General features: G+C 46.1%; 1 protein-coding gene and 1 long non-coding RNA gene across 3 annotated transcripts; one reads left to right on the forward strand and one right to left on the reverse strand.

The window, feature by feature from the left end:
• The first annotated feature begins 1,187 nt into the window (after positions 1–1,187).
• On the forward strand, positions 1,188–12,603 carry LOC105922898 (high affinity cGMP-specific 3',5'-cyclic phosphodiesterase 9A). 2 transcript variants are annotated; one of them, XM_036132650.1, is made up of 15 exons: positions 1,188–1,349; positions 1,649–1,810; positions 1,966–2,017; positions 2,113–2,215; positions 2,288–2,430; positions 2,506–2,565; positions 3,614–3,791; positions 4,857–4,979; positions 5,655–5,747; positions 5,822–5,889; positions 6,042–6,144; positions 7,295–7,399; positions 8,347–8,493; positions 8,579–8,787; positions 11,743–12,603. In XM_036132650.1, exons 1-14 carry the CDS (start codon positions 1,262–1,264, stop codon positions 8,762–8,764), a joined length of 1,611 nt encoding a protein of 536 aa, XP_035988543.1. In that variant the 5' UTR covers positions 1,188–1,261; the 3' UTR covers positions 8,765–8,787; positions 11,743–12,603. The 2 variants fall into 2 exon arrangements, with proteins under 2 accessions (XP_035988543.1, XP_035988544.1); XM_036132651.1 differs by lacking the exon at positions 11,743–12,603 and having other exon boundaries at positions 8,579–8,930.
• Positions 3,093–8,473, reverse strand: LOC118561014. The gene is made up of 3 exons (XR_004929723.1): positions 8,414–8,473; positions 6,036–6,119; positions 3,093–3,644 (listed from the first exon to the last, which is right to left on the reverse strand). It is a non-coding gene; the product is annotated as an uncharacterized LOC118561014 (long non-coding RNA).
• Positions 12,604–12,706: the final 103 nt, after the last annotated feature.

The following is a 12,706-nucleotide window of genomic DNA, read 5'->3' on the forward strand; positions in this document are numbered from 1 at the left end:
GGTGAGTCTACAGGTGAATCTCCAGGTGAGTCTACAGGTGAGTCTACAGGTGAACCTCCAGGTGAGTCTAAGCTCTAAGGAGGCCTGCAGGTCCATAAATCTGGAACTTCTCACCACTGCAGACATTTAGAACTGAGAAGCTTCCTGGATGGAAGAGGAACGTCTTCAGCTTCAGAATAAAAGTCCAGGTGTTTTATCTTTAACCTTTGTTGGGTCGATCCTGGTAATCTAGTAATATTACGATCCTTACCTGCTGACTGGGGATCTTCACCTGCACCTTGGGTCATCGCTGCTGGAATATGTCCAGGGTCTAAACTTTCAAGATAAACTCTAAGAAAAAAGGTGACAGTAGTTCTGAAAACTCTTTATAATATTCCACATTAAGACCCGGTTATTTATTTCATTTTCATCTATTAACGGACGTGTTAATGTTTTAAAGGCTGATCAGAGTCTCACGGTTTTTATTATCTTTACTAATTTGCTGTATGTCGTTTAGAAAGTGCATAAAAGGGGAAGCAGCTTAATTAGAACGTCCTGATTGTTAAAGAGGAAGGTGGAAATGTGAACAGCTCTTCACAGATACTGTTATTCTTTTTCAGTTTTACAATGTTGGAAGTTTTTCCAACTTAAAAAAGTAACAATCATTTTTTTTCTTCTAACCATTTCTGTCTTGATTGAACGTAAGAACCTTTAGCTATGGAAATATTATCTAAGCTTAATTTTAAAAGCTTTAATCAAAATTTTTGCTCATCAGATATATTTGCTGGTATAATGCTATTTTATGAAAAGGTTTATTTTATTACCTTATAAATTAATAAATAAATAAAACTGCAGTAGTAGTATACTTGAAGTTCTTTTTATAAAGTATATTTAAAAGCTCACGTACTTAATCTTAGAGTTCTGTTTATACTTTTCAGCATAAGTCAAGTATACTCCACTATACTTTAAAGTATATTAAATCTAGTTTATAAAAACTAAACTTGCTGCCTCACTTTCAGAATGGAAGAAGTTTACTCGCCTGATTAAATTACTTTTGGCTGAGAGATCCTGTGAATAGAGTTTAGATTTCCCTGCTGAGAACCAAGAAAAGACGTAAATAAATGGAGAACGTTTAGACGCTAACACTGAGGGACAGCGGGGAGGAAGAGGAGGAAGAGGAGGAAGAGGAGGAGGAGGTGGAGCGCTGGTCTAATGAGGAGGAAGAGGAGGAAGAGGAGGCAGAGGAGGCAGATGAGCAGCAGCTCCAGCAGCACCAGGACTCATGGCGTCTAAAATCATCTTCTTCACGGTGAACGGGATCCCGGAGCGCGCCGAGTTCCCAGCCGACTGTCCGGCTCAGGAGGTTAAAGGTCAGCCTGACTTTATGGATGAAGGTTCTTTTCTGTTGATTAAAGAGTCAAAGTGTGGTTTAATGAGAGCAGACTGCAGCGTAACTAAAGGTTAAATGACTGAAATATATAATGTGTCTGTTTGACTGCAGGTAAATATAATAAACCTGTTTACGCTCAGAGGAATAAAGATCAAAGGAAATTAAAGCAGACAGAAGCAGCTGCTGCTGACGGGGGGGGGGGGGGGGGGGGTCTTCTGACGTCGTTTTAACAGAACCTTTAGAACCAAAGAGGGTGGATGATTTATCTTTATTCCTCAGATCTGTTCCGCTCTGCAGCCGAGGCCGGACCTCACGACATCCTGAAGCTCTACAACCCCAAAGGCAACATCACCAACATCTCGCCGCACCTGGAGCCCAACAGCCCCGCCTCCTGCTACCAGCTGCAGGTGGTCGCTGCCGACTGCAACCGCCAGCCCCTAGGTACCGCCGCTCTGCTTCCCTGGCCAAGACGGAGAACCAGAACCACACACAGAACCCTGGAGAAGAACCAGAACCACACACAGAACCCTGGAGAAGAACCAGAACCAGCCAGACTCTGTGCTGCTGACCTGTTTTCTGTTTTCTCCTGGTTTCAGGCGCAGAGATGGCCGGAGCGCTTGGCTTTGATCTCTCCTCCATGGAGAAAAGGTAGGTGGTCCATGTCCCAGCATGACAACCGCTTCTGAGGTTCTGCGTTCTAGAGCCAGGATGGGAAGAGGTGCTAAGGAGGAGAACTGTTCCAGACTGCAGGGCCTGGAGAAGAAGATCCTGTGTGAGGCCGGAGACACGCCTGCAGCCGTCCAGGACATGAAGAAGCAGGTGGAGGCGTTCCGCCACAAGCTGGAGGTAGAACCTCACCAAGGTCCATCCTGCAGGAACATGGAGGACTGCCACTAACCCGTGGTCTTGGTGTTTCAGAGTGTGGAGCATCTGAGTTGGCTCGGGTTCTTCAAAGACCTCTCAGAGGGACCTCACCAGCCGTCCCCGTTCTACCACAAGAGAACCCTGCATAAGACCCGGGAGGAGTGCGAACACGTCCGGGAGACGTTCTTGCAGATGAGGTGAGGCCTGCCTGGAAGAGAGAGAGCCAGAGAGCCGATTGTGTGGTTCTCCTCTCAGATGTTTCTCTCCTGCAGCACCCTGGAGGTCTCAGAGGAACTGCGGCAGTACCTGAAGACGCCGACCTTTGACAACTGGTGAGCTCTGGGTCAGTTAGAGCCGTAAAGCAGCAGCGGGTCTCCATGCTGCTGCTGCTGCTGCCGCTGCTGCTGCTGCCGCTGCTGCCGTTGCTGCTGCTGCCGCTGCTGCTGCTGCCGCTGCCGCTGCTGCTGCTGCTGCCGTCGCCGCTGCTGCTGCCGCTGCTAAAGATGAGAAGATGTTGATCATCTGCTCATCTTTAGCAGCAGCGGGTCTCCATGCCGCTGCTGCTGCTGCTGCTGCTGCTGCCGTTGCCGCTGCTGCTGCTGCTACTGCTGCCGTTGCCGCTGCCACTGCTGCTGCCATTGCTGCTGCCATTGCTGCTGCTGCTGCCGCTGCCGTTGCTGCCGTTGCTGCCGCTGCCTCTGCTGCTGCTGCCGTTGCCGCTGCTGCCGTTGCTGCTGCTGCCGTTGCTGCTGCCGTTGCCGCTGCTGCTGCCACTGCTGCTGCTGCTGCCGCTGCCGTTGCTGCTGCTGCCGCTGCCGTTGCTGCTGCTGCTGCTAAAGATGTTATTCAGATGATCAACATCTGAATATGAATGGGCCTTCAGAAGGAGCTGCACATCAAAGGAAGGCCTTCAGCAAACGTTTGAAGTACTAAAATCAGCTTTTTATTTTATTCACGTATTAATTAGGCCGAGTTCTAAAGAGCTCATGTAAATATGTTGGCCATGGAGGCTGGTTGGTGTCAGCGTCGCTACAGACGACAGGATATACGACAAAAACGGACTCAACACGTTTAAAATAGTCAAAGCTGTGGCTGCAGGTTATCCAGTGAAGGTTCTAAGCGTTCTAACGTTCCTGATGCTACAGCTGAGAGCCGTTCTCACTGAATACAAAGAGTCAGCTGTGGTTCTCCAAACACTCAGCGTCGTTCCTGCCTGACCAAGAAACCGCTGCAGTAGAACCCGTCTGACAACACGAAGTAGGCGAAAAGGTCTTAAACGTTCTGCTCAGCAGTGTCCAGGTTCCAGCCTTTAGTCGGCGTGTTCTAGCAGATCCTCATCTGTAGGCGCTCTGGGCTCATGTTCTGCTTCTGTCTCTTCAGGCAGTGGGAGGACGCAGAGATCATGGTTCTCCTGCAGGTCATGTACACAGATTTAGATTTCCTCTCCACCTTCAACATCGAGCCTGAGGTTCTGCAGCAGTTCCTGTTTGAGGTCTACAGAAGATACAACAACATCCCGTTCCACAACTTCAAACACTGCTTCTGCGTCACCCAGATGGTGAGAACGTGTGATGGAGAACGCGTGTGATGGAGAACGTGTGTGATGGAGAACGTGTGAGATGGAGAACATGAGTGATGGAGAACGTCTGTGATGGAGAACGTGTGTGTGATGGAGAACGTGTGAGATGGAGAACATGAGTGATGGAGAACGCGTGTGATGGAGAATGTGTGAGATGGAGAACATGAGTGATGGAGAACGTCTGTGATGGAGAACGTGTGTGTGATGGAGAACGTGTGAGATGGAGAACATGAGTGATGGAGAACGCGTGTGATGGAGAATGTGTGAGATGGAGAACATGTGAGATGGAGAACGTCTGTGATGGAGAACGTGTGTGTGATGGAGAACGTGTGAGATGGAGAACATGAGTGATGGAGAACGCGTGTGATGGAGAACGTGAGTGATGGAGAACGTGTGAGATGGAGAACGTCTGTGATGGAGAACATGTGTGATGGAGAACAAACGTTCTGGTTCTCTGTGAACAGATGTACGGGCTGATCTGGCTGACGGACCTGAGGAGGAACATGGAGAACGTGTGAGATGGAGAACGTGTGAGATGGAGAACGTGTGAGATGGAGAACGTGTGTGATGGAGAACATCAGTGATGGAGAATACATCTGATGGAGAACGCGTGTGATAGGAACATGTGTGATGGAAAACGTCTGTGATGGAGAACGTGTGAGATAGAGAACATGAGTGATGGAGAACATGAGTGATGGAGAACGTGTGAGATGGAGAACGTGTGTGATGGAGAACATGTGTGATGGAGAACATGTGAGATGGAGAACATGTGAGATGGACGGGCTGATCTGGCTGACGTACCCGAGGAGGAACATGGAGAACGTGTGTGATGGAGAACATGTGTGAGGAACACATGTGTGATGGAGAACGTGTGTGATGGAGAACAAACGTTCCGGTTCTGTGAACAGATGTACGGGCTGATCTGGCTGAAGGACCTGAGGAGGAACATGGAGAACGTGTGTGATGGAGAACGTGTGTGAGGAACACATGTGAAATGGAGAACGTAAGTGATGGAGAACAAACATTTCGGTTCTCTCTGAACAGATGTACGGGCTGATCTGGCTGACGGACCTGAGGAGGAACATGGAGAACGTCGACCTGCTGATCATGCTGACCTCGGCGGTCTGCCACGATCTCGACCACGCCGGCTACAACAACGCCTACCAGGTGGCTGCATCTCCAGGCCTCGCAGCACCAGAGGAACCCTCTGGGCTTTAGAAACAGAACGTGGAGGTCAGACGTTCTCCGTCAGCAGAACCTTCTCACACCAAACCCCATCACCGAGGGTTCTGCAGAAAGGAGCTCAGCTCGTTTCTCCCCAGAGTCACAGATTCAGCTTCGGTTCCATAACTGATTCTTTGTGTCCTTTAAAGGATTCACGCCTTTATGAGTCTTTATGTTGTAAAAACGGAGGAACAGACGAGAACCAAGCCGTTCCTGTCTGATGCTGAGAACCTTAGAACATGTGGAGGAACTATGAACATTGGTTCTGGGTGAGCTGGACTCACAACCAGATCCTGTATCACTGATCCGTGTCTGAAACATCAGATCAGTTCAGAAAATGATATTAGTGAGCGTTCTCTGCTGGGACAGAGGAACCTTTTTGCGGTTCTCCTCACCAGTCAGCAGCCAATCAGCAGCCAGTGCTACAGAACCCTGCTGGTTTCACACTCCTCACACGTTTGAACCTTTAATAAGTGTTTATCTGGCCTTATTTTTATGGGTCTATCTGTGTTCTCCTTGCATGCCTGTATTTAGTAACTGGTGCGTCGGTTCTAACAAACGCTGAAGCTGCAGATTTAAAGTCTTGTGAGAACCTCTGACCTTTCTGAGCGTTCGCAGATTAACGCGCGGACGGAACTCGCTCTGCGGTACAACGACATCTCTCCTTTGGAAAACCACCACTGCGCCGTAGCCTTTGAGATCCTGGAGAGGGTGAGAACGACGTATCTGAGGAACATATTTAGGTTTCACCTGAACGCCCAGAACCAGATTGTTCTGTCTCACAGGGAGAGAGCAACATCTTCAGGAACCTGTCCCTGGATCAGTACAAACGCATCAGGGAGGGAATCATCAAGTGAGTCCCTGTCCTCCAGGAGCTCGTTGTTGTTTGCCTGTCTGCAGCCGCTGCAGCAGCACCGGCAGCAGCAGCGGCAGCAGCAGCCGCTGCAGCAGCAGCGGCGGCTGCATCAGGGGCGGCAGCTGCAGCGTTGTCTGTTTTACCTGCAGGTGCATCCTGGCCACCGACATGACGAGGCACAACGAGATCCTCAACAAGTTCAAGTCCATCCTGCCTGCTTTTGACTTCTGCAACAAGGAACACAAAGACCTGGTGAGACAAACCCGGCTTTGGGACGCAGAGGGACTGTGGTGCTGGTTATTATCTACAAAATATCTAGATATTATCTACTTATTATCTAGTTATTATCTAGATATTAGCTAGATAATAACAGGCAACTAGAAATCTAGTTATTATCTACTTATCTACTTATTATCTAGTTATTATCTAGATATTAGCTAGATAATAACTAGATAATACCAGGCATTTAGATGCCTGATATCTAGATCTTATCTAGATCCTCAGATATTATCTAGGTAATATCTAGATATTATCTACTTATTATCTAGATATTAGCTACTTATTATCTAGATGCACCTTTTGCATCTGCTGGATTCCACTGGAACATTAAAATGGGAACGTAGAAGTTTTGTTTTTTTGCGGCTCTAGTGGAACGCGTTTTATTGACAGTGAGCTGACAGGAAGAGGGGGGGGGGGGGCAGGTGTCAAAGCGCCGCGGGTCGTAATCAATCCAGGGCCGACCGCGTCGAGGACTAAAGGCCTCCTAACATGGTTCTCGCTAACCGCTCCGCCACGGGCGCGCCCCTGTGGAAGTTTTTATCCTGACTCTGAGAACTTGCAGTTCTGTTATTAACCACAGAAAACATGACACAGTGAATGAGATAGAACCAGACGGCAAAAGAAACAGTAGTGAAAACAGAACTAAAACCACGACTGAAACAGTAGCAGGTCAGCCTCTAGGGTGAAAACCGGCCCACGGTTCTTTGTGTTTCTCTATAAACGAGTTACCTCACAGCATCCTCCATATATGGGCAGGAGGAAGGGTGTGCAGCACCAAGCTTCAGGGCCACACATGTAGAAAAACTCAGCAGAAACTGATCTGGGGTCTCAACTAAAACTTGACCAAAGGAGGCAAGTTAAAACACAATCTATACAAGAACTAAATTATTTCAAGATAAAAATGGTTCACCTGTGGATGACTTAACGGGTCAAAACCTGGGAGGCCAATTAATGCTGTTAAAAGTTTTATTGTTTACTATTACGTTTTTATTGTAAACCAACCATGTTCATACAGTTATAGTCAAAAAAATGAATAAACGGAAACATTTAAATTTCTGACAATGTGAGACAAACTAAGAGAATAATTAGTAAAATTCCAGGATTTTGCTCTTTTCATGTGCAGCTCATGATGATTCTGATCAAAGTGAGCGACATTTCCAACGAAGCGCGGCCCATGGAGGTGGCTGAGCCCTGGCTGGACTGTCTCTTACAGGAATTCTTCAACCAGGTACCTGCAGCCAACACACAAAATCACAACAGACACAAAATGTGCTTCAGGCTGCATGAAATCAGGTCCAGGTTTGCTGAAGACCAGATTCAGGAAATTAAAGTGGAAGTCACATCTCACTTCTTTTACAAGAAATCCTAGCAGCCAGACTTTGTTGGTGTTGATCTCAGGTTCTCCGGGCTTTCTGAATAAATAATAAAACTCAATTAGGAAGGTTTAATTAGGATAATAAGTTTAGCTGAGCTTAATTAGCCAGAGGATTGGTAGGCTAGCTAGAGAAGTTAAACTAGTTAATGTTATGAGTAGCTAACATAAATGTAGAAAAGTTAATTAATATTAATGTAAAAAACATCTTCTAAAAAAGATAGTTTAAATTAAGATAAAGCAACTAAGTTCAAGTCTAGTTCCCCAAGATAACCTTTGATAAATTACAATTAACTAGGCTAACCTGGGGTAAATTAGGATTAGCTAGGCTAACCTGAGATAAATTAGGATTAGCTAGGCTAACCTGCGATAAACTAAGGTAGGCTACAATATGATAAATTACACTAAAATACGATAATCCAAGATACATTAAATAAGGTTATGTTAGGTGAGTTTAACTAAACTGAGGTCAAGTAAAAAACAAACTGTTCTCTTTAGTATTTTTAGGTGCAGGACTACAGAAATAGAAAATAAAGTGTGCCTTGTGTTCAGTGGCCTGTAAAACTCTGGCTGTCCATCAGACAACCTCAAAGACTAAAGATTAACTATTGATTAACCCCTAACGTGTCAAAGATAGCAGAACAATCTGATTATTTAGAAGCAGCAAATGAGGAAATACTGTATATAAAAAATGAGCTGTACTAAACCTTCTGGTGTCCCACTGGGTTCTACCCTTGGACAACTTCTGTTTTCACTTTAAGTGCTTCATAATCAGGAAACATGGCTGCTTTTTATGTCCACAGAGTGACGTGGAGAAGCTGGAGGGTCTTCCAGTAAGCCCCTTCATGGACAGAGACAAAGTAACCAAACCTTCATCTCAAATCGGCTTCATCAGATTCGTCCTTCTGCCTCTTTTCATGGAGCTCGCCAACCTCTTCCCCTGCCTGGAGGTAATAACATAAAATATATCAGCTGTAAAGAGAAGAATATTACAGCGTTACCGGGGTGATTAATTAGTCTTCCTCTGTCCCACAGCAACACATTATCGACCCGGTGCGAAAGGCCCTGGACTACTACACTGAGATGGAGAAAGCTCTGGACAGAGAAAAGCAGAACTGGTCTCAGAGTGAAAGTGTAGCCAGGACCAAGGAGGCAGCTGTGAGCAGAACCAACAGCCAGACCGGTCCGGGACCAGAACCCCCAAACCCAGAGACACAGTGACCCACGGCTGGCTGTTATTTCATGTAAACTTTGTTTAAATCATATAAAACATCCACTTTTTTAGTTTGTTCACCTAAACATAGCTGCTGTATGGCACTTAAAGGAGGAACATTTATTATAGTAGTAAACTGTCGCCGTTCTGGCCCCTGGTGCTGTGCTATTATTACTCTGTTTTAGTTATTTAATGTTTAATAAATAACTCTGTTAGGTATTGTCTGGTGAAAATCAGCCCAGACAGCTGATAGCAGGACAATAGTTGGATGATTCGAGCTCTGGTGATCTTTTAACAGCAAACTCTGCACACATGTAGAATAAATGAGTGACCCCCAGCCTGAATAACAATCTTACTGTATTTATGCTAATCCTTAGCCAGTAGTTTCAGGTAGGATGTGATGTCGCCTGTTCTGGGCCCTGGATAAGATAAGATAAGATAAGATAAGATAAGATAAGATAAGATAAGATAAGATAAGACAGACTTTATTGATCTCACAGTGGAGAAATTCACGTGTCACATCGGCTCAATAATCAAAAAAGGTATATACAGTGTGTCCACATATATACAGTGGATTGAGAGAGGAAAACTGCAGCAGCTAGCATTGCTTATTCACCTCCACATTATTAAAAACTGGTCAGTTCTTTAGCATTTTAGGCCAAATTCTTAAGAGAAACGTGGCTCTGGAGCAGCATGCTGCAGAACTCTGGTACCTTGATCCACTGAAGAATCTGTTCCAAGACTTTAACATTGCTGTTGGTACATGATCTCCATCTAATCTAAGTTTTAGCTATTTGGCAAACAGGAACCAGTAAATATTTCACCTTCTCGACGTGTAAAGGTGGCAGAGACACCACAAAAGACATTCAGCTGAAAATGATACCAAATTATGGTTCCACAGGTTTTTACTCAGGGCGGCAGAATGCAAATTAGAGAAAAAGAATACACAATGTATCCTATTCCTTCTACTTCATAATCATAAACTACTATGTGTTGATTTATTCTAGTAAATTCCATTAAAGTTTTTACTGTAGATCAATGTATAGTGGATGGATTTGAAAGGACTTTTATATGTTGCTTTGTAAAGTGCCCCGGTTCTCTTATTAATAGAGGAAGGACGTGTCTGGTTCTCTTAGTAGTGAAGCACAAAACACATTTTATCTTTGCTTCACCCTGAACCACAGCCTCTACTGAACATCTTACAATGTGCATCATTTCAATTAGTGGGGGGGTCCAGTGTCCAGTGTTTCAGATTTAGATTTAAAAACATTTTAAAGAATAACCACACGATGGCAGCATTATGCCCATTTTTAGGATTACGCCCTGTGGATGAATCTCTATCCCTGTTTACAGACTCTTCAGTCTGCTGCTTGTCTTTTCACTAAGATTTGTTTTAAATTACTGAGACATTTATATCTGTGTCTTTCTGGTTATGCACCAGGTCCCGGTATCCCGTGGTGCTCATTCAGTGAATGATTCCGTGAATGATTCAGGGAATGATTCAGTGAATGATTCAGTGAACCAACAAAATACAGAGACTCGCCTCGCAGTGTTGGTGCAGCTGGACAAAGCCATCGTATTTATATCTCTGCAAGACAGGAAAACAAGTAATTACTGACAATCACACAGTTGGAATCACATCTTTATATCAGGACATTTTGGTATTTTTTATTTGCTTCGTTGCATTTCTGGCGTTTTTATTCATTTCTTTACTTCCTTTAAAGGATTGTTTGGTACCTTCTGTTAAAACTGTGATTAATGAGCAGAACAAAGGCAGATGCTGGGCAGCTCCTGGACAGCAGGGGGCAGTAGACCCTGAGGATCTGCCCTCCGGGTTATTAAAGGTGATGGAGTAAAGTCTGAACTTTAAGGAAGACTTCTTTCCACCTTGTTACACCTGAGTAACGCTGAGGTGTCATCATGGTGTGGGCCATGCAGGAGCAGGAATGAACTTGTTCTGTATCTTTATGATGAGAACATGATAATAAATGATAAATCTGAGTTGTGACTGCAGGGCAGCCTCACATGTTCCTCAGATGTTCCTCAGATGTTCCTCAGATGTTCCTCTGATGTTCCTCAGATGTTCCTCTGGAGCTTCTTCTGCCTCCAACCTGCAGCATCTGAGCAGCTACAGAACCCCCCTGCTGCTGGTGGAGAACCAGAGATTACAGCCATGATGGAGGAGGCAGAGCTTCTGAAACACAGACGTCTGACAGTTTACGCTCAGAAAAGAGAAGAACATCAGTGCATTCTGAAGAAAAGCCAGATTAAAGAGTTTTGTTGGTGCTGAAGGTTATTTTAAGTTTTTTTTCCAGCAATCTGAACCCAGGACAACTGAAGCCGCCCCGATGCATGCTGGTACCCCCCCCCCCCCCCCCCCGCTGCGTCTGACTGCAGCCTCGTTACACATCCAGGACTCTGCAGGTCAGGCAGCTATTTTTACGTCCTGGTCATCAGAGAAGCATGTTGGAGAGCGAGGAGGAGGGTGGCCTCTCTGAACCTCCTCAGACAGCTGCAGGGGGGGGGGGGGAGTACTTTGTGCTGGAAGGTCAGAGCCTGGAGGCGGCAGCTGCAGGCGCTTTCCTTTAGCTCGTCAGATCTGTGGAGCGGACTCAGACCTGGAATCTGGATCAGGACCAGAAGTCAGAGCCTAGTTTGGACCGCGGTGCTAAAACCGGTTCAGACCCGACCAACCAGAACCGACCCGATGCTGCAGCAGCCAGACGGAGCTCTGCAGACCGGGGCCTCGTGTTTTCTGCGTCTTGTTTTAATTTCCGGGTCAGAACCGATGAGCCCAACCTTCACAGTAACAGAACAGTTCATGAACTGTGAGACATCCTCTGTCTTCCACTTATCCAAGATCGGGTCGCAGAACCAGGAGAGGAACCCGGACAGTATCTGGGTTCTACATTTTGTTCTGTTAAACCACGAGCCGCTGCTTCCCAGGTAGAACCTGACCTGCACTTTTATTCTGCTGGTCCTACAGAAAACCCAAAGACCGCCTTCAGACCTGCTCATCAGAACCAGAGTCCAGCTGTGTGATTCAGGAGGACCATGGAGGCTCTGGAGGAGCTGCAGAGACCAGCAGCTCAGGAGGAGGATCTGACCATGGGACAACTGTTAGTGGAGGTCTCCATGAATCTGACCTTTTCGTTTTAGAGAGAAGAACCTCAGTCTGCAGACGTCCAGAGCTGCTGGAGACAGAAGACCTGCAGCCAGAGGAGGTTCTGCAGGGTTCTGGATCAGAGGATGAATATAAAGGCAGACCAAAGTGTTCAGACTGATATGAAAACCCAGTTCTGTCAGTTCTTCATAGAACAGATCAACTCTCAGATGAAATCCCAGCAGCTGAGCTGAGGAGCTGAAGGAGGCTCACCTGGTTCTGCTCCACTTTGGTGAGAGGAGCAGAGCTTACCTGATTGGGCGAGGCGACACCTAGTGCCCGCCTACCAAAGGTCGGTTTCAGCCAATCACGGTTTCAAGTTAAAAGGTTAGCAGAGACGTGATGAGGAGCTAAGCTGCTCAAGTTGCTTCTTCCTGTTCTAACAAGAAATGCTGGATTCTGACAGCATCGCCATGTTTACGCTGACTCAGCAGGAATGAGGTGGAGGACTGAATCAAAGCACGCCGCACTTTTCAGATTCTTCTGCTTCTTGTTGAAACCCACAGATCACGTTCCTCTGCCCTCATGGACAGTTCTACTCTGTGTTCTGTCACATGAGATCCCAGTGAAGGGGGGAATATTTAGTTAACAGCCTGTTCCTCAGCTGAAGGTCTTTTAAAGAAACGTTTTTACAAGACAAGGAATTTAGTTTATTTTGCATCAGTGTGAAAATAAAGATTTTATATTATTTGGTTTTTCGGAAGCTTCTCGCGTCCTTTTAAACGTTAATTCAGTATTTTCCCAACCAGATCAGGTGATCTGAGGTCCACCTGCAGGGGGAGGAGCA

This window comes from Fundulus heteroclitus, unplaced genomic scaffold (assembly GCF_011125445.2).
Source record: "Fundulus heteroclitus isolate FHET01 unplaced genomic scaffold, MU-UCD_Fhet_4.1 scaffold_53, whole genome shotgun sequence".
In the NCBI taxonomy this organism is placed as follows: domain Eukaryota; kingdom Metazoa; phylum Chordata; class Actinopteri; order Cyprinodontiformes; family Fundulidae; genus Fundulus; species Fundulus heteroclitus.

What these genes read in the sequence shown, in the direction of transcription:
- LOC105922898 (XM_036132650.1), top strand. Translation starts at nt 1,262, where the DNA reads ATGGCGTCTAAAATCATCTTCTTCACGGTGAACGGGATCCCGGAGCGC. An exon ending in TCCGGCTCAGGAGGTTAAAG is followed by an intron (nt 1,350 to 1,648) that starts GTCAGCCTGACT and finishes TTTATTCCTCAG; the next exon opens with ATCTGTTCCGCTCTGCAGCC. An exon ending in GCTTCTGCGTCACCCAGATG is followed by an intron (nt 3,792 to 4,856) that starts GTGAGAACGTGT and finishes CTCTCTGAACAG; the next exon opens with ATGTACGGGCTGATCTGGCT.